Source organism: Mus caroli, unplaced genomic scaffold (genome assembly GCF_978045245.1).
Source record: "Mus caroli unplaced genomic scaffold, Mus_caroli_1 scaffold_15, whole genome shotgun sequence".
Taxonomy (NCBI): domain Eukaryota; kingdom Metazoa; phylum Chordata; class Mammalia; order Rodentia; family Muridae; genus Mus; species Mus caroli.
Window position 1 is genome coordinate 98,915,183 of NW_028227270.1, and position 26,776 is coordinate 98,941,958.

A 26,776-nucleotide genomic window follows, 5' to 3' on the forward strand; every position below is an offset into this window, starting at 1 on the left:
TGTGCAAAGAATCAAGCATGCATCCTCTGAATGAGCAACAATTACTCATAACCACTGAGCCATCTCTCCAGCAGTAATGTTATTGAACTTTGAAGTGTTTAGAGAGCAAATGTTTCAGTTTCAAAGAAGTTTTTGCCAATTCAGTTCCTTGGAGGAAAAAGTTCCAGAAACCAGGAAACTACTGCAGTTAAAAGCAGAAAGTATCTCAGCAAATGACAGGACACCAGGGAGAACACAGACCTGACATATAGGATAGAGATATGCAGAAGGAACCTGTTCCCTGGAGAAGCCAAACTCCTGCTGTTGACATCCTAGCAGCAATAAAATTTCTTGTGAGCCCAGGGCTCAAGGATTATAAATAGGGCCTGGATATGCTCTAAGGACAACCCTGAGCCCTCCACAGACTCTGCAGGTGAGTGTCCCATGATGTCACAGTGGATTGCAGCAGCCTTTCGCATTGACAGAGACACTGTGAGGTAGGATAGTTAGGGGAGGTGGTTGAAGAGAAAGTTTCAGTTTCTCTGTCACTGTGAAAGAAGAAGGTGACAAGATCCAGAAAGAAAGGCGTCTCTCATTTCCCACCTGCCATCCAGAATTATTTCCATGACTATGAGGGAGCCAAGTGCAGCTGTGTGGGGTGCACTGAACCAGAGATGCTCATTACAGCTCAGGCAGGTACAGGAGACATGGGCTGAAGTTTCAGCTTAAGTGTGAGGACGCTTTTTTTCTTTGCAGTTTCTCTAGTTTGTATGTTTGTCCTCACAGGAAGAAAAGGTTCTCCTCAACAGTGTCTTATATCAGGTGCCCTTTAGCTTTCTCACAGTGGGGGACTTTGCCCTTCCTGTCATGGTTTTATTGTTCCTAAAGTTTCTCCTGATTCAGAACATAACACAACTATGCAGGAAACTGACATGACATAAAATCCTAGAGCAATGGCTATTAGAGCATGTTTAACACGGGGCAGACACTGTCCTAAGCACTATGTGCCTCTGCTCCACTGAAACCTCACAATACACCTGTATGGTACAAAGCAACTTCCCTACATTAGTGAGTCTTAAAGGGACCAAGTAAAGTATTCTAAGTCCAGCACATAACAATTAGGAAAGACAGCCTTTAACAGACAAAATAACTGGTTGCAAAGCTTGAGCTTGTCGATTTTACAATTCTCTACTGATTTCTCTCCCACAAATCTGGACCTTGTATCCTGCTCCTAATGTCTATTACTTACTTCTGAAAGAATATGTTGACTTGATTAGTTTCAAAAAGATTGCTCTTGCTATTTCTTATCTATTATGAGGGTTGAGAAACTTATATATATATATATATATATGTATATACATATGTATATACATACATTTATATTCATATATATATATGTACATAAATATTTCTTCCCAATTGTCCTGGGATAGACGATAGACATGTGTGTATATGTGTGCATATACATGTGTGTGTGTGTGTGTGTGTGTATCATTCTAAGTCTTGTTGTTGGCGTGTCAGAGATCACAAAGGTACAACTAAAACATATTGAATTATAAACAGATAAATACAGAGATATTTTAATAGAACATGGAGCATTGTTGCTTAAGTTACTTCAAGGATAACCCATGCTTTTTAGTAAAATTCTTAAAAGCTCACATTACAAAAAGGAATAAGTGCTAAATACTTACCAACTATGCCATGAAAAGGGAATTGACTTCTCCAGAATACTGCGCTTTATCAGTCCTCAGGAAGAGCCCAACTCAAATGTTTCTGTAAATTGCTTTGTCAGTTTATATGTGTGATTAAAGTGCAGTTTTAAATCAACAGTTTCCTTGAGCAACCTATGATCTTTTGAACAGGCACTACACTAATACTTACATAAAACATACAAACTGGTGTTTCTGAGGCCTGCTCACTGCCCTGTGCAGGAAGGGAAAATATACACAGGCAGCAGAGCCTTCTGAAGGCAGGGACAAGGATAATCTTAAGTGATAAAGCACTAAGCAGGTGCTATGAGGCATGGGGAATGGGCAAAGATCAGTCCTGGATAATACAGCACATATTACTGTGGAAATGTAAGCACCAAAGTCAACAAGTCTTTGGGAGGGTTTCAAAGTAATTCAGAACTGATTTTGATGTAGACAAAATGTTAAATTGTGAAGAACAAACTGAAATTAAGGTTGTTGTGTGAAGTTCTATGTGTTTTATGAGGTGTGATACAAATGGAGTAAGTTTCAGCCTCAAAGGCTCATTTTTTACTGCAATAAACAAAGTGAAAAAAAAAGAAAAAGAAAAAGGAAAAACAGAGAAACTAACATACCATTCATAAAGTGATTGCGTTCACAGTGTGAGATATTGGGGAGGTCTGGCAGGCTGACAGATTTCTGACTAAATACATCACCAGACTAAACCCATCTTAAAACAATCGGGAAGGTATGCCTTTGTTACGACTCTTCAAGAACAGTTTTGTTGGAGTTTTGTTAGGGGAAGTGTTCCCAAAAGACATGGTAAAAACAGGATTAAGTTGGGCATGGTGGCACATGTCTTTAATCCCAGCCCAGGCAGAGGCAGGCAGATTTCTGAGTTCGAGGCCAACCTGGTCTACAAAGTGAGTTCCAGGACAGCCAGGGCTATACAGAGAAACCCTGTCTCGAAAAACAAAACAAAACACAGGATTAATTTAATTAATTAAGGTAAAAAAGAAATCACTTTCACTATAATTCCACACATGCATTTTGGGAACACAAATTTAATCACAGTTAGTCCCACTTTGAGGCCATTAATCTAGATTTTCATACCCTGACTAAGTCATTAACCTGTGTATAATTTATGGTCACAGGGCCTGAGAAGAGGAGATACCATATCATCTCAGCTGAGAACCTGGTCCACTTGACCAAGCACAACTTTCTGAGAAGCCACAAGCTTTTTATGAGTTCAACAACATTTGAGTGATGGTTGCATATGGGTCAGTGAAGAGGCCAGGATGAAGCACAACACAATCTAGTAGCCTGAACTCACACTGGGTGACATGAGGGAAAAGGAAGGAGCCTGCCAGGCCAATGCTCAGGACTCTGTTGGTTTGAAAATGCCAAAGTGATGCCATGCATGAAGCTTTTGTCTGGGAAGAACATGGTCATGTGAACTTGAGGGACAAAGGACTGTTGTGAAATGCAGGAAACTATCAGGTTTATGCCCTGATTTTAGCCATCATCACTTCCACGGGGAAAACAAACAAACCAGAAAAACAGACTGTGATCAACCATCCTCAGGGAAAGAAACATACGTATTTACATTGCTGAGACCATTATTTTCATCAGAATAAACATAGAAAATCTTACATGTGTTTCAGAGATATTCTTAGTGTTATGCATAAAGTCAGAAGATGAACTGGAATAATATTATCCACACAATAATCTTTCTTTCTCTGACTGGACCTGGAATTCTGGGAAATACCCTAATATTTGTGAGACATATATACATGCCTGCCTTGTGGATTGAGAAAAAGCCTGTTGACCTTATTCTCATCCACTTGGCTTTTTCTAATATAATCATTATTTGTAGCACAGGGATCAGAGATATAGCCACAGTGTTCTATTTCAGAAACTTCCTAGGTGATACTGGTTGTAAAACTGTGGTTTATCTGGCAAGGATGGCACGGGGCCTCTCCATCTGCACCACCTGTCTCCTCAGTGTGGTCCAGGCTATCACCATCAGTCCCAGGACTGCCCTTTGGACAAAGCTCAAACCACAAACAGCATGCCAAGTTCTTCCCTTTATCCTCGTCTTTTGGATTGTTAATGTTCTCATAAGCTCCAACTTGCTCTCCTACATCAAAGCAGGCAGTAGCTTGAACAAGTCTGTAGCTGCAACATTCATTGGCCACTGCTATATGCTCCAATCAAGACACATCATCAAGTGGTTTTTCCTCTCTCTCATGACTCTTCGTGATGTCATCTTTCAGAGTCTCATGGGCTGGAGCAGTGGGTCCATGGCTCTCCATCTGTATAACCATCATAGGCGTGTCCTCTACCTTTACAGCTCCAGGTCTGCAAACAACTCTGCTCCAGAAATCAGAGCTACATGGAGTGTTCTCACTCTTATGACCTGCTTCCTTTTCTTCTATTGGGTAGATTTTATTCTCTCCTTCTACACAGGTTTTTCAGTGACACATGATTCTAGTTCACTAAATATGAAAACATTTTTAGAACTTGGTTATGCTAGTTTCAGCCCCTATGTTCTGATTAGCAGAGATTTTCGTGTTCCTAATGTCTTGCATGCCCACTAAGAAGTACAAACATATATTCTATATCTAATCTCTATGAGCTGAAGGTGTATGCATTATAAATTGCTTTTCCATATTGAATTTTAGATGTGGGGACATAATGTTTGCTATGCAGCCTAGATTGACCTGGCAGTCTGCATGCAACAGAAGCTGATCTTGAGGTAATTCAGCACTCTAATTGCTGGGATTGCAGCATTCCTCACCAAACTGTCATTTGCCTTAATATTCTATTTATCACAGTTAAATATTATATTAAAAATTAAATATTATGGTAATAGAGTTCCTTTTCTAAAGCACTCTGGTACTGCACAATCTTAAGACCTATTGAGGGTTTCTAGGCAAATTGAAAGTGGATTCTTACCATCTTCCTATTCCATCATCTCTGCCATGCGATTTCTCCTTTTATGTGCACCGGGTAAATGCTGGGGGTAAAACTTCTATCAGAAATTGCTATTGCATTTTTTCCAAAGACAGAGCATGAAAAAAATAGGTGGTGCCTTAGGGTTGCTTCTGTGAACAGACACCATGGCCAAGGCAAATCTTATAAATGACAATATTTAATTAGGGCTGGTTCAGAGGTTCAGTCCATTATCCTCAAAGCAGGAACAGGGTAGCATCCAGGCAGGCATGGTACAGGCAGAGATGAGAGTTCTGACTTCATCTGAAGGCTGTTAGTGGAAGACTAACTTCCAAGCACCTAGGGTGAAGGTGTTAAGACCACACCCACAGTGACACATCTATTCCAATAAGGCCACACCTCTGAAGAATGGCACTCCCTGGGTCAAGCATCACCGGTGGAGATGAAGAAATGTACCTCAGCTGAGGTGAGCTAATACTACAGAGTGAAAATAACAGTGAAACAAGCAAGGCCACCATAGCACAGCACTCCAGAATGAAAAATAACATGTCAATGATGCTGCCCAATTATAACTGGGTTAGAACTTATAGTACTAGTACAAGAATCTCTGGTAAATGGCCTCTCAGAAATGATGCTTTTTGGGTTCATGTTGCAGCCCAGGGCTCACTGGCACATTGGTGGGTTAAAACATTGATCTTAGATTTTAAACACCGGACCTTCCATCTCTCACTACCAGTTACACACTATGTCCTCTACTGAACATCCGGGTGTTGCTGAGTCTCCTTGCCCCCCTGAGTTACCTCAAGATCAGCTTCTGTTGCATGCAGACTGCCAGGTCAATCTATGCTGCATAGCAAACATTATGTCCCCACATCTAAAATTCAATATGGAAAAGCAATTTATAATGCATACACCCTTAGCTCATAGAAATTAGATATAAAATATATGTTTGTACTTCTTAGTGGGCTTGATTCTGTGGATCTATAGGTGTCTTTGATCCCTCTGGCTCCTACAATCCTCCCTCCCCCTCTTTAAGCTGTTAGGGGAAAAAATGATATCATTAAATTTTCAGGCAAATGAATGGAACAATAAAAATCATCCTCGGTGAGGTAGGCCAGGCCCAGAAATATGAATATGATGTGTATTCAATTATAAATGGATATTAGCTGTTAAGTAAAGGATAATTAAAGTAAAATCCACAGACCCAACGAGACTAACTAAAGATGAATGTTCTACTGCGGATATATGCATCTCATGGGAAACATTTGCACTTTTTAAAAGTACACCTGGCTAGCAAATGAAACTTCTAAGGCTGATGTACAGTCTAAATATTAAGTAATCCTAGTGACCTATAGATGGTCCTCTGTCAGAAGTGTCAACGATGAAGGAACGTAACTGTCAAGCAACCTCTCCTTCTGAGGTCCAGACTTTATCTCTGCATCCATCACTTACTCATTAAACAAATAGTTATTAGCATCTGCCTTGTGACAGGAAGCATTTCAGAATCTCGGAGCAGAACTGAATAAATACCAAAGATAGTCTATTTCCTGGAGCATTCATTTCTTCTAACTGGGTTCTCAGCAATTGACATTCGTAACCTCCTTATTTTAACCTACTCATGCACTTGTTAATTTCTTCATGAACAGAAATGCAGAGTAACCACCAAAGGATAAGGAATGTGATAATAAGTCTGTGATCATACTGTCTATTAATCTATTTCTGTTACTATAATTGAACACCTTATACAGGCTAACTATAAAGAAAGGAGGTTTATCTTGCTCATTGGTCAGGGTCATGTTTCTCAACACTGGCAATATTAGGACATCATAAGTATATTAATTTAACTGGTATGAAACCCAAAAATATTCTGCACTGAGAAAAATATTTTTGAACACTGGTGATCAAGGAAGTAAAAGAAACACCATAATAACCCTCAAAATGATACATAGAAAAAGAAAGAGTTCTGGTGAGAATCAGTGGTTAAGAACATGCATTATTCTTGTGGAGAACCTGAGATTAGTTCTTAGCAACATGTCATATAGCCCCAAAACCTCCTATACCTCAAGTTCTAAGGACTCCAATGGTCTATGTCAGGCATAAGTGAGCACCCATTCCCACCCCCACACCCTATATACACAAACACACATATAAACACACACATATACAAATACGACAGAAATTCACCAACACCAGACATAGAGAAACACACATGGTAGACACATACACATACAGCCTAAACCATAGAATATCTAACAAAAACCTCTATGATAGGGGCTGAAGAAATGGTTAGTAGGTTAAGAGCATTTGCTGCTCATGCAGAGGCCAGAAGTTTATTACTCAGAACCCATATAGCTGCTGACTACCGTCTGTTATTCCACTTCCAGAGGATCCAAATCCAGTGTTCTGCCCTACGGGCAATACACACATGTGGTGCATAACCTTGCATGCAGGCAAACAGTAAACACATAAAGCTGAATAATAAAATGATTTTTTTTCTCATTCTTATGGCTCTAAAAGAGCCATTTTAGGGAATTGTGGCCGTGTCATGGGCCGTGTAGTGTTTCTGCTCCATGAATCCCACAGTATGTCCTCTGTTTGCTGATGAACAATTTTCCCTACAGAACTCCTCCAGAATGAAAACTGCATGAAGGGCTCTTTTTTTTTTTTTTTTTGATATTCCTTTTCCTTTATTGAACAACCTAGTAAGAACACTACAAGCTTTAAGCCATTTTAGTTTCTTTATATTTCAAATATAAAGAAGTAATTTAGGATTTTTCTAAACAAAATAACAAAGCAAGCAGGGGGGAAGCGCTTCTTGTTTGGCCAAAGATAATTATTTTATATTTTAAGTGATATATATATATATTACAACTAAGTTTCTCTACACATAGATTCCATAACCAATAGAGGTTGTAGAGATTCTGTTTTCCTCAATAGCTACCCTTTTATATACAAAAGAAGTATCTTTAGCTCCTATGTTGTTTCAGCCACACCTACACGTATGGAGACACCCACCATCACACAGGGCATAAAGGGAGACAAGTGACCTCAAACTCATCTTCCCAAGACAAGCCAGTGCTGCTTTCTCAAGAGTGTTGCCTCTGCCACATTTATTTACATTAGTTTGCATCCAGGGTAGGAAAGGCTTAGATTGAAAAATATATGAAATTACACGTAAGTGTTAGAAGTGTCATTGAAGTTTTATAATAAGTAAGGGTTGCTTTTAGAATAAGGTCAATGTTGGGGTGGCATTGTTATTTCAAGTCCTATCTGATATTTAATGCATTCAATGTTGAAAATAAACAGTCAGTAACAGCAAAGACCTTCAATAGAGACTGGCACAAGGGACTCTAAATTTGTCCCTATCCATATCTGGGACTTCATCAGGAAGCAGAATCCCAGGGTGCTGAGCAACACTTATTACTCCTGTCTAATGAGGGATTTGAGAAGGAAAACCAAGGCCTGTGTGTCAGAAGCTGGTCCCCAGCCAGGCCACACATTGGAACTTTGAGACAGTGAAAACAAGTCAGGAGATGCAGGTAGTTGGTTGGTTGTTCATTTTCTCATCTCACATCCTTTCTCTCAAAATAATTAAACCCTAACTAAGCTGGAAATAACTTCTGAGCAAAACAGATACTATAACTGGGAGAGGGGTAAGCAGTACTTCAGGGACAGAGGCCCTTCTGTGACCTTTCTTCCCCCTGACACTGTGACAACATGAAACCTGAAGTCTGCAGTACCTGATGACAGCCAAGAGCACCACAGATCCAGACAGTACAAATATGACCTGGCAAGTGTCACCTTCCCAGAGCTGCTCCAGAGCATGTCTGCAGCACAGAGGTCCAGGTGAGTACATGGAGGTGAGATCTTAGATACCTTAGCTGTGCCATAGAGAAATTCATTCAAGCTAAAGCCTCTCTGATTAAGCCAGGGAAGAGTTGAGAGGCTCCTGCACATTTCTTCTGACCCTGGCAAGGCTGGTCTCTGACTCCAGAGATCTCAAAGAAGGATAGCACTGGAGATACATAAGAGGGACAGAAATGCTGAGGCATTGCTATCCATCCTTAGTCTGGATTCAAGACAGAGCTTTGGGTGGGTCTTTGCTTAAGGTTACCTCCTTCTGCTTGCTTTGTTTGTTTGTTTGTTTGTTTGTTTGTTTGTTTTTAAGGAGTCAGTAACAAAAAGAAGCTTTTCAGATGTCTATCAAAACTTGAGACACTGATGAGCCACTCCCATAACATCAGCGGTGACGAGTCTGAGTTAATAAATGTTTTTCAATGGTTTATATAAAGAGACTCTTGTCTCAAAAATAACGTGGCAAAACAAAACCAAACTAAAATCAATGTTTAGGTTCAGGTTTGCTGGCACTGTGGCTCCAACACTGCCACGAGTATTTATATAGATTGTACTTTTCACTTTGGTGCAGTTCCAGTCTTCAAATATTGGCATATGTTTTCTTTTACAAAAACTTTGGAACTCCCAATGTGAAGGTTTTCCTTCTGTATCCATTCTTAAAATCTATCAATTCTATCACATGATATCCTACACACTCATCTCAACTATACACATTGAATGCATAGCTGGAATGGAAAACTATAAACCACTAAGAGTTACAGTTACCAGTACAGTTTTTAGAATTCCTGCTATAAGGATCCAGGCTGTGAACTAGTACATTCTGAAACAACTCATCTCCTCTGAACTTTAACCCAGCACTAAGTAGCAAAAAGTAACAATCTAAATGGAGCACAGCTCCTTCCCAATGAAGGAGCTAGAGAAAGAACCCAAGCAGCTGAAGGGGTTTGCAGCCCCATAGGAGGAACAACAATATGAACCAACCAGTAACCCCAGAGCTCCCTGGAACTAAACCACCAATTAAAGAGTACACATAGAGGGACTCATGGCTCTAGCTGCATATGTAGCAGAGGATGGCCTAGCTGGTCATCAATGGGAGAAGAGTCACTTGGTCCTGTGAAGATTCTATGCCCCAGTATAGGGGAATGCCAGGGCAAGGAAGAGGGAGGGTGGATTGGTGGGTAGGGGGAGGAGAGAGGGGATAGGAGGTTTTCAGAGGGGAAACCAGGAGAGGGGATAACATTTGAAATGTAAATAAAGAAAATATCTACTAAAAAAAATTTTTTTAAAAAGTAACAATCTTTTTTCTTTTGTTTGTTTACTTGTTTTGTTTTTTAGGAAACCAGGGTGGGTGATTGTAACCTACCTCAGCCTTTTGAAGGTTGGAGCTAAACAAGGATCATCCATGTATCTAAACAGAAGTACATCCTGTCTTTTAATTTCCTATAGCAGCTCCCAAGATAATGTGAAAGGTGAGTCACCCCTCCCTCCTATGACAGTCCACTTCAGTAGAAGGAATCACATATTCGAACATCAGAATCTGCTCTCAAACATAATTTGAAGTTTGGAAAATGGAAGAGAGGACTAGAAAAGTAGGAATCTCAGGAAAGGAAGAATTAGACAGATTAATGTTACTATTCTCCATCAGAATCTGGAGTGAATTGATAGCAGGTGTTTTTACAAACTCCAATCGCTGACTGAACACTTAATATTTATATTAAATATGTTAATGAATGCTGATGTGCTTGGTATTAATAGTTGGAGCATATTTCATTATGTGCAGATATTTAGGATGGTTTTCCAATTTCTAGGAAGCACCGAAACAGGAAATAATTTCTTCTTTGTCAGAGAAGCAGCTGAAAGACTGACATTTCTAGAGGAGGCTATCTGGACTGGAACCTGTAAACAAAGCTAGATGCTTGTAAGTCCCCTGTGAGAGTATCAGGACATAGATATTTAAATAATCCTATGAGTTTAGCAGGAAGGAGAGCAGGGAACAGAGGCACTCTAAGTACTCAGAACACACAAGTCCATGGAGCCACTGAGGCATCTGGACTCCTCTTATTTTAGAAAAGGTGCCCAAAGCTTACCATAAATCCCTAAGAAATGAGAGTGGAGCTCCCGAACATTAAGATAAACATCCTGCAGAGATCTAAGTTCTGGATTTACCTGGGACAGATGTAGAACAAAACAGCATGCCTGACAAACAAACAGGTTAGAGGAAAACCAGGCTGCAAAGCCAAGTGTCACAACTGCTATTAAAGTCTCCACAGAGGCAAATGCCAGGATGGCCTCTTAGATGTTAGAATCCCTGTTCACAGCAATAAAGTCCAAGTTACTGTGTTGCCTGCAGATGATACTGAGCATTCATAACCTTCACTCATCTCATGGCAGCACATAACATGTCATTAGTCCAGTTCTCCTGTTCACCTCATCATCATTCCCTGATCCAGAGCTGCTCCTTGCTCCCTTAGATGGCCTGAGGTCACTCGCTGGAGTCACAGATGCCCTGAAGCCCATCCACTGGGATCACAGCTCTATGCTACCCTGTCTCCTAAGAAGCACCTCAGGGATCTGCTAGACATCCACCCTGGCTGCAAACAGGGTAATATGAAATTTTCAGCATATTTTTGATGATTCATCTTTAACTGTAGAACCCTATCTGAAAAAGTTATTCAATTTGACTTGACACTGAGGAATATGTTTAAAAATTAACTGATGAACATTTATATGGGGTGAAATTACAGAATGGTCAATTTAAAAATGTTTAAATATTATGATGTAGAAATTGAAGTTCTAAAGCTTTGAAGCCAAATGAAATGTAGAAATGGTTAAACTGATCAAGATGCAAATAAGAAGGGGCCTTAGACTTTGTAAGTTGGATGACAAATATGATGAAATAGAGTAAGAAACAGTGAGGAAAGTTCGATTGAAGAAACTTGGAGTGCGGTTCAGCTATGCTGAGAGTTAACACAGATAATTCAGGCACAGAGAGACCCAGAAATAGACACACACAGACACACTCACACACATACACACACACATACACACTTAAACAAGTCAATTTTGCCAGTGTAAAGGTAAAACATATCCCTTATAAAACTTTAGATTTTGAATAACAGTTAACAAACTCATCTTTGAGAGCACACACAATATTCCAGAGTCTGTAGAACAAAGGGGGAGATTGAAAAACCTAATATGGAACATGACATGTGTCCAACTCTGCCTCTTGAACACCAGAAAATGCTACTATGCAGATGTGCTGTTCATTTCTAGCGTTACTATTGCTTTCTGGAGAGATATTTTCATCCTGGATATACATTTTTCTACCTAGGAAGTGAAAATGGTTTTGAAGTTTATTGAGAAAATGGTTTTCCTCTTCATGATTCTGGTTGGCACTCTGGGGAACATGTCTGTTTCTGTGAATTATATGCTCAGTTGGTGGAGAAGCACTGGGAAGAAACCAATACACCTTATTCTTGTCCACTTGACTTTTACAAACATCATACTCCTTCTTGCAAAAGGATTGCCAAAGACAGTAGCAGCTTTTGGTTTGAGAAACTTTCTAGATGACATAGGCTGTAAGGTCATTGTTTATCTGGAGAGGGTGGCCCGGGGCCTCTCCATCTGCACCAGCAGTCTCCTCACTGTGATCCAGGCCATCATCGTCAGTCCCAGAGCATCTGGATGGAGGAGGCTCAGGCCAAAGTCTGCATGGCACATCCTTCCATTCTTGTCATTCTTTTGGATATTCAATTCTTTAATAAGTATACACCTAATCCATTTCATCACAAGTACAGGTCTGAATATATCACATCTCAAGAATAGCGACAACTATTGCTATTTCATCCTACCAAGTCAGAAAATAAAATGGATTGTTCTCCCTCTCATGGTCCTGAGAGATGCAGTGTTTCAGGGTGCCATGGGAGGGGCCAGTGGCTACATGGTATTTCTTCTCCACAAGCATCACCAGCATGTCCTCTACCTTCAGAACTCCAAGCTTCTCTACAGAACTCACCCTGAGCTGAGAGCTGCCCAGAGTGTCCTCCTTCTAATGCTCTGTTTTGCTTTGTTCTACTGGACAGACTGTGCCTTTTCTCTAATTTTAAGTATCTCTTTAGTAGAAAATTCCTTGATAGTAAATATTCAAGAATGTCTGACCCTTGCTTACGCATCTTTTAGCCCCCTTGTGCTGATTCACAGGGATGGACTTTTGGCTGGATGTTGTTCTGCTCAGTGAGAGAAACGGAGAAAATGTCTCTCATTTATCTGTTCAATAAGTACGGAAAAAACTCTCAGTTCTGCAATATTATGGATACACTAACACCCCACAAAGAAGTATAAAAAGCTATTTATTCTCAAGACACTTTTCCTGGTGACCCAAGTTTTGAGCTGAGAATTAATTATGAATTAACTCTGTAATCTTAGCAAATTACAGTAATATAGAAACCCCATTCTCCATTTTGCTACCCATTTGAAGGGATTTTGAAAAACTTTTTTATATTTATATTCATTTAGGGTGTATAAGTAGTTTGCCTGAATTATGTTGCACATCCATACCTGATGCCTATACAGTCTGGAAGACTCCAGCAAATGTCCTCTGACTGACTGGAGTAAGAGAGATTGTTCTGAACCAAAATGTACTTGCTGTGAATTGAACCTGAATCCTCAGGAAGACCAGCTAGTGATTTTAACTACTGAGGCAATTCTCCAGCACTAAGAAAATGGTCTTAATTATGGTTTTTTTAATTGGTCTTTCAATGACTGGAAGCATCCAAAGGAATTTGGTAAATTTAACAATTTCATGGAAATTCAGTCATGTTAGTTCAAGAAATTCCACATTCTTGACCTGACATTGTGCTTGCTAATATTAGTGCCACAAGGTACACAGTAAAGTATCCTTTAATGTCTTTCTATGTTTATGTTTATGTTTAAATGTTTGTACATATGTATATGTGTGTATATATGAATATATATATATACTATATACACACATGTACACGTATATACGAGCGACATGATGTGGGAGCTCTTAGATGTAAAACAGTAACAGTAAACACCACCTTGAATCTGAAAATCAATTTAATCTCGCAAAGATTAGTGACCCAGTTATTCACAAGGTTAAAGATATGAGTGAAGCCAGAGGAAACTTAAAAGTTGACTGCAGAACTCCTGAAACAACACAGTATCCATGACAACCAGGATCTAAGTGATTTCATTTAAGTCCATGACCAGTATTCTTTGATGAAAGAGAATACTACATATTCCATGTTCTCAGATTTCCCTAATCCATGACAATACACAACAGCAATTTTTTTGCCTTCATATAGTCTACCTTAGAAAGCATCCACACATATAAAACAAACCCAGCCTTCCCTTAGATGTCAGGAATCAAAATTAGGCCTCTTGGATGAGTGTAGTCCAGTGTTTCAAAGGCTACACCTACTAGATAACTTTGTTACAACAAGAGACAGTTTTAGACAACTTTGGGTAAGTCAGCTTTAATTATTGAACTGTAACTGGAAACTGTAGTTTAATGTAATACTGAACCCTAAAATGGCATTTAATACTAAAGCACAGAATCAGTTTGGGGTTCAAATATAACCCAGGAAATATTTAGGTTGTGAAACAAAGACACACAAATTGGAAGAGAAAAGTCAACCCTATGATTCCTTTTGATGACCAAAGGGGAAAACAGCAGGGAAAGCTGAATCAATGTAGTGGTCCAATGAGATGTCGCAGCAAGGAAAGCACTTGATCCCTAACTTGGCAACCTGATTTCCATTCTAGTTCCATATGGTAGAAAATGAGAACCAATTCCTGAGAATTGTCCTCCAGCTTCCACACATACACACACACCATGACAAATGTGTATGCCTAGACATATAACATATGTGCATATAAAATGAGTATAATTAAAAAATATAATATCAGAGACATAATGAAAGTTGAAACACCTCTAATGTTTGCTATATTGAAATACTTGAAGCAACATGTTTCTCAAGTGTTTCCATATGTACCATGGATAAGAGACACACATTTGCAAGTGTCAAATATAGGTAAGGTACATCGATTTAGCCCCTGGCATTAGGAATTACAAAACAGAAATATGACAGGATAAAGTAAGAAGGGAAGGAACAAGTTACATAGCAATTATGTAATGCTATGAATGACCCTTGTCAGGATAAACAAGGATTCAAATGATACAGTTTGTCTAAATTTGGAGCTCAAAGGATTTGATTATAGAGCTTAGATATTTGTTCTATAATAGTAATGTGGGGGCTTGAATGAGAATGGCTTCTATGAGTTCATCTTTGAATGGTTAGTCATCAAAGAGAGACAAGAGGGAAGTAGTATTAGATGTTGTGACCTTGTCGGGGGAAGTATATCACCAGGGGTAGGCTTGGAGGTTTCAATAGGCTCTCTCTCTCTCTCTCTCTCTCTCTCTCTCTCTCTCTCTCTCTCTCTCTCTCTCTCTCAGGCTGTAACTCTCAGCTACATTTATAGATCAATAGTTCTGATGATTTTGTACATAACAGACCTTAAGATTCTACCAGGAGATGTCTACATCTGATAAACACTTTTAGCAACTTTTAGGGTGGCAGAGTGTTTTTAGGGGATGGTCAGGAAAAGCACATAAGCATTGGAGTAGGTAATTTTTAATATGATCCCATGTGCAAGATGATAAAGAACAAAAATGATCCATATCTCCCCACTCAAGGCATATGTGCTGTCTGCTACCCTACCTAATTAATCTGTATGTTAATTACTGCCAAGGTCAATTCAGAGTTGGAGACAAAGAAAATCATATGACTTTCCCTAGGAAGCAACCCTGTTTGTGCAAGTATCTTTGGATTAGCTACAGTTTTTATTAGTTCAACATGCTTCTTAAGGAATCAATCTGTACAGAACTTTGAAGAGGATCTGGGAAGGGAGGCATCTAAGGTGATGCATGAATACCATGGCTTGTAAATTGAATGATATCATTCTATGTTTGGATTTCTCACAGAAAAAAGTTTAGAGATGGAGGATATAAAGAACTAGCTTCTGTGAAGGCTGAGAAGGCATCAGCATGGTGCTCGTGTCCAACTGCCATCATCATCATCAACATCAACATGTCAGCAGAACCAAAAACAAAAGGTCTAAGAACAAAAGCAGGCATCTGTAGCAAAGAAGTCTATGCATTTATATAACACACTGTTGCTTTCCCTATGGAAAACTCACAGGTATGAACTTGTCTTTCTCAAAACTCACAGGCATGAACTTCCTTATCTTTCTCAAAAGGATTTTCCTAGTTCTGAGCATGAAGATAATTTGGAGTGACCTCATCCAGAGAATAATTTTCATTTCACTTACTGAATTGGAGTTTTAGGAAACATCATCTTATTCTTGAGATACGTGCACACTTTCATCATGGGTCTTGAGAACAAAAATATAGTTATTATTCTCATCCACCTGGCTTTTGTAAACACAACCATTATTTATTGCCTAGGAGTCAGAAACATGGTCACAATTTTTTACATCAGAAACTTCCTAGGTGATACAGTGGGAAATACAGCTACCCCAATGGAGACAGGAGGAGGCTCATGGGCTAATGGCGGGCAAGGCCCTCCCCTGAGTTCACTACAAAGCCGCCCGCTTTTTGGTGGCTTCTCACATCACCACGTTCAGGGAAAGCTGCGTGCCCAAGGGCCCCGCCCCGCAGCCACCAGCAACATGCTGGACCAAAGAATACAGATAATAAAAGGGGGTAGGAAGTCACAGCAGGCAAAATACTTAGAAATTATCTGACCTGAAACAAAGGAATGACTTCAAAAGGATTAACAGAAACCAGATAAATGTTTACAGTAAGGATAAAGTGGCTCTGCCTAGGGTTAGCTTAATGACAGCTAAGGTTTTAAGTAAACTTTCCTTGAGAGGCATTAGCTAATAAAATATTTTCCACTTAGGAAACAATATACACTGAAAGATTCAAACTCTTGGCTTCTTGTATAGAAGCAGAAATGATAAAAATTTCTCACATAATGTAGATCTATATTTAGCCATACCTAGAGGCAAAATATTCCAGTTATTACAAACTCACTAGAAGCAAAACCTTTACAATTATCAGAATGTAAAGGAAAAACAAACTTTTAAATCTATAACTCTATATGAAGTAGGCAAGCCAGATTGTAATGCCTTTATAAATTCTACAGTCTGATTGACCCTTTATAAACTATGAATTTGAACTTTATTAAAACAACATCTGGCTAGATCTACAAAAGTGTTCTTTTAGCTGAAAGAAAATCTCCCTGGAGGCAAAGAGGGGCAAGGAGAGCTTCTTTAGGCACCGTTTGCAAGACAAAAGAAAGTCACACAAACCTTGCTGAGGCTGCTCTGAGCTTAGTTCCTCCTGCCATGAGGACAGATTTTAAAATTACTAAGTTTCTATTGCAATATTAGACCATAACTATAACTTTGGGAAAGCAAAACCCAATTTCAAAATAATTTATCACCTATAGAATCAATATTAGAAGCATTACTATCATATTACAAAGTTTGGCTGCCAATTTATACCTATGAATACATGACAGTGCAAGCTTTAATGTTTCATTAAAGAGACATTGCTTTAAATCTTATCTTAATCCTACTTTCTAGGATAAAAATCACATTAAATATTATCTCAGCTAGAAGTAACTTAGGAGGCCCAGTTTTTTGGCCTGCATATGTCACATGTTTGAAAAACTCCTGAGTTGCCAATTTAAGGCTAAACCTCTGTTACCAATGTAACAATTATTTAATCATAACCAATAACTTATGTGCTGATTGTAAAGACACGCAGAGCACATTACCAGAAAAAAAAAATGAAGCAGCTACACTTAGACCAACCAGAGAATATCAATTTTTCTATCTATAATTATAAAATAAAAAGCACTTTGCAATTAGCTAAGTACAATAATCATGAATGCAAAGAATTTTCTTAGGACAAAACCATCTATCAGCTTTTTCTGCCCCAATACCATAAGGCTGCAGACTCTCCTTTTTTAAAAAACACTTTTTTCCAGCAGGGGCCCTCCTGCTGTGCCTGATGCTGTGGCCACTCTAGGCTTTGCTATACCAGCAGAGAAAGTTTTAGTCATCTTTCATCTACCAACACGAAAACACAGAATATTCATTCATTCAGACTAGACATGAACATACATGGATTGAACATGTGAACAGACTGGTGCACCAGACATTAGACAAGACCTTAGACAAAAACACAAAGAGGGTAGAGAACTTCTGCTGTAGGGCCCAGAGTGAACAAATCAGGGCGTCACCTAAAATTTCTCTCTGCTTCTGGGACATTTTCCTCCCGCCTGATGCAGTTTCTGACTGCGGCCAATTCACCTAATTATTAAATCCAAACCCTTTTGTCTCTCTCACCTAAGAGGCCGCTTCTGAAAGCTGTGGCTAACTGCCTGTTACATTCCTAGATTCTGATATCTCACTGCTGAACCTAAGTGAACCCAGTGCGCAGGTTTAGTGCTGTTCCAGCTTAGACTGTACCACACCTGGCAACCTTATGCCTGTTGCTTCTCGTGTTCCGGTACGAATTTTCTTTAATTATTCTCTTCTTCCATGGAGCTCCAAACCAGCAGTGCTTCTTCCAGTGTCCTCTGCCTTTCCCAGGCACCGAGTGGGACGCCAATTTGTTGGGGCCGGCCTGTGGCTCTCATGTCTGGGTTCAAGCCTGGGATGCATCTTGGAACTGAAAGAAAAGAGGGAATCTAGGAGGGTAAAGAGAGAAATGGAGTCAAGACAGTATTCTGATCAAGACTCAACTTTAATGTTGGCAAACATGCTTTATAAAGAAGAGGGGAGGCCCATTCCCAGTCACGCAAAGTTCCTTTGAAGTTGTCAGATCAGCCTTTTAGTAGGAACCCGCAAAAATCACAGTTCATAGCTAACTCCGGAAGATCTCGGAGAACTAGTTGGGCCTCAGGCAGGTAGCAGGTAGTGGCACATCAGAGGAGAGTCATGAGAAGCAGAGGTGAATGGTCTGAGGCCAGCCTAGCTAGGCTGGAAGGAGGTAACACTCCTAGTGTAGCAAAAGAAAAATCAAGAGTGAAAATCAACTACACAAAGTGAGTTCATCCTTCACTTCTTGAAATTCAGTAAGATTAAAAACAAAAAATCGAGAAAAAGAACTTATGAAATTGGCCCAACAGTTTGGTAAAAAATATGGAAGAACTTGATATGATCCAAGAGCAAGATGGGAAGAATCATGATTTTATCCAGATGACGTCAGAAATGGGACATTTAGATAACCATAAAGATTCTGTGCAGATGCCATCAGGTGATGTAGTTCCTGAAATCAGTTGTACTCCCCTAAAAAAGCAAATGAAAGGAGACAGTAGAATATCCTTGGCAAAGGTGCAAGACAGCAGTCAGAAACCCTTTGACCAAAATGTTGAAGCAGCCTTTAATGCTATTTTTTATGGTTCCACTCAGATGTGTAGTGGACAGCTAAGCCAAGATCTGTTAGATGCTTTTTTGAACAATAGTAAAACTTCCTTGAGAAAGAAAAATGCCTTACTACAAGAGGAAATAATTACTACTGAGACTCTGCTCTCTGAAAACCTGCTAAATAAAGCTCCAATATCACTTTCCCCTCAAATAGACACTACCGTAATACTAAACTCATGTTGACTCCCTGTCCTAAGACACCAGCAGCACCTGATAAACAGCTTGATGAGTTGACTGCTAATGATTTTGAGGATGATTGGGAAAGCTTACTAGGCAGTGAACCCTTCCTTATGGAAAATGCTGAAATGCTTGAATTCGTTCCTTCTACAACTGCCCAAGATACTTGTCAGAAGGCAATTTGTACCTCAGTTGGTGAAAATGATACAATCACATCAAGAACAAATATGAACCTAGGTGGAAGGTTAAGAGATTCAAAAGTAACACTGGATCTTCCTTCAAAGACACGAAACAGAGAACTAAGAAATGCTGTAGAATATAGGTTTTCATCACATCCAGGTGATGAATCAAGGAAGGTATCATTCACAGGAAATAAAATGAGTTTTGAGAAATCTGTCACTAACATAGTTAGAAGATGAAGATTATGCTGCTGTCTCTAAACTTAAAAAAGTGAAAGAAGATAGTCACAGTAAGTGCATAGTTAATAAACATTCCTCTAACAAGTCTAGTTCGTACACAAGGTATCCTAATAAACAAAGTTACGAGCTTGGTGTTAATCTGCCTTTGCAAGTGCCCACTACTGATCCATTTGATTCTGTGTTCTTGGGCAAAGAAAATATTGTGTGTAACACAAATCAGTCTCCTGGATCAAAGTTCAATTCTTCCTTTGATGACTGGAATGATCCGCTGTTGGCCAGTGAAATGGTTGAAGCATGTCATCAGTTAGAGACTACCTGGAAAGCAGACAATGTAGATGATGATTTGTTCTATCAGGCTTGTGATGACATTGAAAGACTAACTCAGCAAGAAAACAATGGCAGCAAGGAGTCAGAAAGTATAAGTAATACGTCCAAATGTGGGTCCAGAAGTAGCTCTACTGCATCTAAACAAGGAAGTCAGTCGGGGCCATCTAAACATTGGAATGTTGTCAGCTCTGCAGTGCCATTGTCTTTAGCAAATAAATCACAGATGAATAAGCCAGTGACAGTACAGAAAAGAGACATATGTGGAGATAGTCCCAATATTTTGGATGCTACAAACTTGTCTGTGTGTTCTAAGAATTCAAGTGATAATAAGCATGGACCAGTACAAGTGAATAGCTCAAAGTTTGTTCTTGGAGAAAGTTCAAATTTGAATGTAAATTTAGGTCTTATGAGCACAAAAATTGCTACTAATATGAAGTTGAGTACTCAGCAGCTATCCCACAACAGCTTAGCAGATACAGCTCAGAATGACAACAAAATACTGAAGTTATCAAAATTCACATTTAAGAAGAAAAATCCTCAGTTAAATCAAAATCATCTAGTGGGAAGTATGCCTGTTGGCAAAATCTCAGAAGATTTAGGACAAAGGGAAACTGTCAATTCATTGCTTGAAGCTAATCAGCAGCAATCTTCAATAAAATATTCTGAGTCTTTGAAACCATCTTCCCCAGATAAAGAAGAGAGAAATAGGAAGTATTCTCCTGAAGAAATTCAACGAAAAAGGCAGGAAGCACTGGTTCGAAGAAAGGCCAAAGCTTTGCATACTGTGCAGTCAGCTCCCATTTCACTGCCTTGATGAAAGTTGAGTTAGATGTTTTCACAACTATTAATAACTATCTGTGATAGGACTTTTGTTCAGATTTCTCTGTGAGAAATTTAATACTGACTTACAAAGCATGAGCTTCTACTTTATTATCTAATAAATCAGTGTTTACAGTGGTTAAAAAAAAAGAAGTACAGGTCTGAATATATCACAGCTTAGGAATGGAGACAACTATTGTTATATTATGCTGAACAGTCAGAAAAGAAAATAGTTTGTTCTCCCTTTCATGATCCTGAGAGATGCAGTGTTTCAGGGTGCCATGGGAGGCGCCAGTGGCTACATGGTATTTCTTCTCCACAAGCACCACCAGCATGTCCTCTACCTTCAGAACTCCAAGCTTCTCTACAGAACTCACCCTGAGCTGAGAGCTGCCCAGAGTGTCCTCCTTCTAATGCTCTGTTTTGTTTTCTTCTACTGGACAGATTGTGCTTTTTCTCTGTTGTTTAGTCTATCATTAAGAGACAGTTTTTTAATGGTAAATATTCAAGAGTTTTTGACCCTTGGTTATACAACTTTTAGCCCTCTTGTGCTGATTCACAGGGATGGATTTGTATCTGAATGTTGGCGTGCTCAGTGAGAGAAACTAAGAAAATTTATTTCTGATTTATCTGTTTAATAAGTGTGAAAGAACTCTCAGTTCTACAATATTGTGTGTAAGACAAAAATCCCACACATCAGTGTAAGCATGTAGTTATTCTCAAACAATCTTCCTGGTGACTAAAGCATGAATGTAATCTTAGCAAATTGCAGTGATATAGAAATTTCATTGCCTATATTCTCACCCCTTTATTTTTTAAATTTTGTATGTTTGTATTCATTTGTTGTGTATGAACAGTTTGCATACATGGATGTCTGTGTAGCACATTCATGCCTGGAGCCTGCATCTGCTGGAGGACATCATCAAATGCCCTGTGACTGACTGGCATTAAACACATGGCTCTGAACAACAAAGATTGTTAGAAATTAAGCCTGTGCCCTCTTGAAGAGAAGCCATTTCTCTTAACTGATGAATTATCTCTCCAACACTGAGAAAATAGCTTTAATTCAGATTTTTAAAGCTGGTTTTATTATTACCATGACTGGAAGCATACAAGTGAATTTGGTAGATCTTATCAAAATTCATAGTGATTAAATCATATTTGTCTAAACCTTATCCTGAACCTGACCTTGTGTTTGCTAAATATTAGTGCCATGTAGCTATTTTAGGCTACTTCAAAGTGTCTGTAATTATCCATCCCCAGAAAAGACTTTACAGAACTGTGAAAAAATGGCATGTTGTGTGCATTTGTTGTGACAGGATTTGTTCATGAACCCCATCTTAGTCAGGGTTTCTATTCCTGCACAAACATCATTACCAAGAAACAAATTGGGGAGGAAAGGGTTTATTCAGTTTACACTTCCATACTGCTGTTCATCACCAAGGGAAGTCAGGACTGGAACTCAAGCAGGTCAGAAAGCAGGAGCTGATGCAGAGACCATGGAGGGATGTTACTTACTGGCTTGCTTCCCCTGGCTTGCTCAGCCTGCTCTCGTATAGAACCAAGACTACCAGCCCAGATATGGCACCACCCACAAAGGGACCCTACCCCTTGATCACTTGAGAAAATGCCTTACAGCTGGATCTCATGGAGGCATTTCCCCAACTGAAGCTCCTTTCCCTGTGATAACTCCAGCTGTGTCAAGTTGACACAAAACTAGCCAGTACAACCCCAAAAGACCACCAAGGAGCCATTTCCAATGTGCTGATGTAATCACATTAGGGTCTCTTTATTACAAACTGGAGTTTGGTCTTACTCACCTTGGACCCACAGGAAGGTTTGGTGAAGCAGTCCCAAATTCTCATCGGGACAAGGTTTTATAGAAAATGGATGCAAGTGAGGAGGGTCAATCCTGGCAAGCATCTAATTGCGTGATTATTCTATGTTGACAGATGGGTGCTCTGAAGCAAGACTATATACAACCACAAGTGGTATGAAAGTACAGATGAAACAATCAGACTAATCTTTGATTAACTGTTGTTAGAAAGTAGCTAGGGAGTAACTCTGGCCAAGGACAAGCCATAGGGTCCTTCCTGGTACTTGGTTGCAGCTCAGGTTTAACTCCAGGCCAAGTTTTTAGGCCTTCTTCTTCTTCTTCTTCTTCTTCTTCTTCTTCTTCTTCTTCTTCTTCTTCTTCTTCTTCTTCTTCTTCTTCTTCTTCGATGGAGACCAGTGCCATGATGGAGTAGGTTTGGCCTCTCACATTCAGTCAATAGGAGCACAATGCACCTGTGACAGAACTTAAAGGCCCTGAAACATTCCATTGGTGGTGCATTCTAGAAGGGTCTCTACAGGAATAAAGACTTCAGATATGGAATAAACTAGATACCAAATACACAATAAAGTTTCATTTTCCATCTATCTATAGTTTCTATTTTGATTTTAATGTGGAATTCCCTTTATTAAGTGACTGAAGCAGACCAAGGCTGTTTGCAGCTGTCCCTTGTTAATGCCCTGGTACTCTCCACAGAGCCATCCAGCTCTTTATCACCAAAGAGCTGCAAAGGGATCTGATTCTGCATTTATTTAAATGAAGGATTTATTGCGTCATTTCTTTTTTAAGATTTATTTATTTATTTTATGTATATGAGTACACTGTAGCTGTATAGATGGTTGTGAGCCTTCATGTGGTTGTTGGGAATTGAATTTTCAGGACCTCTGCTTGCTCGGGTCATTCCAGCTCGTTCTGGTCAACTCTGGTTGCTCAGGTCCAAAGATTTATTTATTATTATATCTAAGTACACTGTAACTGTTTTCAGACATGCCAGAAGAGGGTGTCAGATCTCATTATGGGTGGTTGTGAGTCACCATGTGGTTGCTGGGAATTGAACTCAAGACCTTTGGAAGAGCAGTCAGTGCTCTTACCCACCCGCTGAGCCATCTCACCAGCCCTATTGCTTAATTTCTTAAGTTGGATCCATACAATAAGATATTGACATGATTCTAAGAATCTAATGGATACATTCTGAAAAATATGTATTGATATAATAATTGAACATGAAATTGTTGAATTGTTAGAGATATGTTTACACCTTATTTTTTTTAATTTTCTCTGCCATGTCTGACTAGATCTTCTGCAAACATTTAGGTGCATCATGAATCTACTTTACAATGGTAAATGAGTATTTATTTTTTGCTTGGTTGCATTCTAAACACAAACTTTTATATAAGTGATGTCTATTATGTGTATGTGTCTGTATGAATTTATGCCACATCTTTACAGGTTCCCACATAGGCAAGAAAAGAATATTGAGTTCCGAGATGCTAGAGATACAGTCACAAATGGGTATTACATAAGGAACTCGTGTTCTCTGCAAGAGAGCCAGGACTCTTCACCATTCCTCCAACTCCATGTCTTTCTCATGGACATATGACTTGCTTGTGTGTAACACTCATTGCTTCTCTTATTCTCACAGCTCTTTTGTGTATATAAGACATAAAGAACCAGACAAATCAACATCTTCTAAATCAGTCTGTGTAATTTGACTCAAAAGGAAGTGATGTAAGAACATGGAGGTTGTGAATAAAAATGTGTTTAATCTGACTGATAGAGAGGTTGTTCAACATTAAGAATAGACGGGGCTGGAGAGATGACTCAGTGAGAAAAAGAACCTGTTGGCATCCAGACAGCCTGATTTGTCTCTGAAGAAAACTGACTCCCACATGTTGTCCTCTGACCTCCACAGGCATGCTGAGACACACAGAACACACACAGGAATATATAAATGAACTTTAAAATAATTTAAATGTTTTTAAAATAATAGACAGGAGAAATATAATTGTTGATACAGCACGATCAAGGATGGCATGGATTCACACAATGTTGCTCTATTCAATTTCTCCTTAAATGTCAGAGTATATGAGGAAAAATCAAAGGAAAATCATGGTCAGAACATGAATTAAAATCTTGAATACATGATGAAAATTCTAAGCAAGTAGAGAATAGTGGAGGTAATCTGGAAATGGAATTAAATTGTGCCCTTCAGGAAATGCACAAGAGATTTGACAACTGGATTAGTATAAACATCACCTCAAACTTTATCATTTCTTTATGCTGAACACATTGTGTGTCACTAGGATAGACCTATGAGACATTATACAAAATGAAATAAGTCAGCTACATGTAGACAAATACTACATGATTTTACTAATTGAATCTAAATACAAAAAAAAAGCCATCAGTTCAAACTTCAGCCGTCAGAAATGACCTGAATATGTTTTTTGTTTTTGTTTTAATTTTATTTTTTATTATTTAAAACACAATTCTCAAATTTAAATAGGCTTTAATCATATTTTTCCACTCCTGAAGTTTCTCCAGATCTTCTCCTCGCCTTGTTAATCTCACAGATGTGAGGAGAGAAACCATTGACCCAAATCATGGCTAAATTAAAGCAAGCTTTATTCATATATACATCAGGGCCAAATTGGCGACTGACTGACCCTAAGGTGGGGAACATGAGAGCAGCCCTCAGCCAATTTTCCATACCTCTTGTATATGGCAAAATCACAAGGTGGGAGATCTTTTCAGGCAAGTGTGATTGTGGAAGTGAGTCAGTTAGAATTTTACAAAGCAGTTCAGTAAATCTTTCTAGAATGTTTGTTACAGAACACTTCATGGTTATGGGGTAGGGCATAGCCCAGCTCTGAGAAACAGAAACGCAGGTTTTACAGTCAACAGAAACAAAACTTAGCTACAGACTTAAAAATGGTTCCTAAGAACAAAAAGGAGTCAGGATGGTTCATCACCTACCCAACCAACATTAAATTAATTCTCAAAAAAAAAAAACAAACCAAAACTCAGTACAACTGTCAGGAGCCATCTAGGTAAGGCTAACTATCTGATAACTATAGGCCATAAACTAGGAATGAACAGTTTATTGTAGGTGTAAGAATAGAAGATAAATATTGACAGAATATATCTATACAAAACTTCAATGCTAATGAAACATTAGTCAAATGATTTGCAAACTTAGACCTAAGAATTATAATTGTAAACTCTCAATGAACCTGTGGAGCTAGAAGCAGAAAATGAATATTTAGTTAAATAACCAGCCTTAATGGAAACACATGTAAACATTTCTGTTGTTACGTCTTATTCTATTTATGGTTTGATTTTGTGTTTGGAGTTATTGTAAACTTTTGGGGAAAAAAGAGCTTTCAAATATCATGTTGATCTATTCTCCTAAAAGAGTACAAAGATTAGGAATGATGACATAAGTAAGCAGAAGGAGAATAGAAGAGAAGCAGAGTAGAAACCAAGTAGAAGCAGAAGAGACAACAGAAGATATCAGAACATAAGCAAGGCAGGCTTATTACTGACAGCACAAGAGCAGCGCTTCTTTCTAACAGACTTGGGAATAATTCATATAGCAATAGAACGGTAAAAGCTTTTTCTCTCTCTATGCAATAAAGGTTGAAGCTTATTTTCCATCCAGAATGAGTGAGTTTTTTCCTGCACTGAATCTTGGGCTTTTGCTCCATGCACCATACATATATATATGTATATATATGTGTATATATATATATGTGTGTGTGTGTATATATGTATATATGTGTGTGTGTGTATATATATATATACATATATATGCATATGTAAGTATAAGGTGTGTGTGTGTGTGTGTGTGTGTGTGTGCGTGTGTGTAAGTATGTAAGTTGATGAGACAGATTGTTGGGCCCAACAAAAAGGTGAATGCGTGCTTGAATGTATGTGTGTTTTGTGCACATTTTCTTGTGTAAGAGTGCTTCATTCTGCAAGAGTGACTCTCTTTTCCTAGTTCACTAAAAGTTAATTGCTTCAAGCCTCCTTCTCACCTGGCCAGTAAGAAGTGAGGCTCCCAGGCAATGGAAAAAAGGAGTCTTAACAACTAACCCTTTACTTAACCCCCTGCTGTTAGCAACAGGTGATAATTCCCATGAAGCCATCAAAGAGTAAATATTATTAATACTAATCAACCTTTACTTTCACAAGTCCAAGATTTGTTTCCCCACCCCCTCCGCTGTTGCTGCACCCAA

The 26,776-nt window shown here is 38.9% G+C and overlaps 3 protein-coding genes across 3 annotated transcripts; all 3 read left to right on the forward strand.

Moving 5' to 3' along the window:
* Positions 1-288: 288 nt before the first annotated feature.
* LOC110308494 (putative vomeronasal receptor-like protein 4) lies at positions 289-5,721 on the forward strand. The gene is made up of 2 exons (XM_085831252.1): positions 289-412; positions 2,822-5,721. Exon 2 carries the CDS (start codon positions 3,365-3,367, stop codon positions 4,265-4,267), a length of 903 nt encoding a protein of 300 aa, XP_085687378.1. The 5' UTR covers positions 289-412; positions 2,822-3,364; the 3' UTR covers positions 4,268-5,721.
* Positions 5,722-7,439: 1,718 nt separating this feature from the next.
* Positions 7,440-18,676, forward strand: LOC110308305 (vomeronasal type-1 receptor 4-like). Its single transcript, XM_021180758.2, has 5 exons — positions 7,440-8,468; positions 9,813-9,946; positions 10,949-11,079; positions 11,809-13,357; positions 15,484-18,676. The coding sequence occupies exon 4, from the start codon at positions 11,818-11,820 to the stop codon at positions 12,712-12,714; it is 897 nt and encodes a 298-aa protein (XP_021036417.2). The 5' UTR covers positions 7,440-8,468; positions 9,813-9,946; positions 10,949-11,079; positions 11,809-11,817; the 3' UTR covers positions 12,715-13,357; positions 15,484-18,676.
* Positions 16,041-21,110, forward strand: LOC110308467 (ewing's tumor-associated antigen 1 homolog). Its single transcript, XM_085831325.1, is given in 5 exon segments — positions 16,041-16,224; positions 18,612-18,670; positions 18,672-19,140; positions 19,143-19,548; positions 19,550-21,110. Coding segments are annotated over 5 exon segments (2,268 nt in total). The 3' UTR covers positions 20,700-21,110.
* The last annotated feature ends 5,666 nt before the right edge of the window (positions 21,111-26,776 follow it).

Excerpts from the sequence above, each read along its gene's own strand:
- LOC110308305 (XM_021180758.2), top strand. The coding sequence starts at position 11,818 with ATGGTTTTGAAGTTTATTGAGAAAATGGTTTTCCTCTTCATGATTCTG.
- LOC110308494 (XM_085831252.1), top strand. The coding sequence starts at position 3,365 with ATGAACTGGAATAATATTATCCACACAATAATCTTTCTTTCTCTGACT.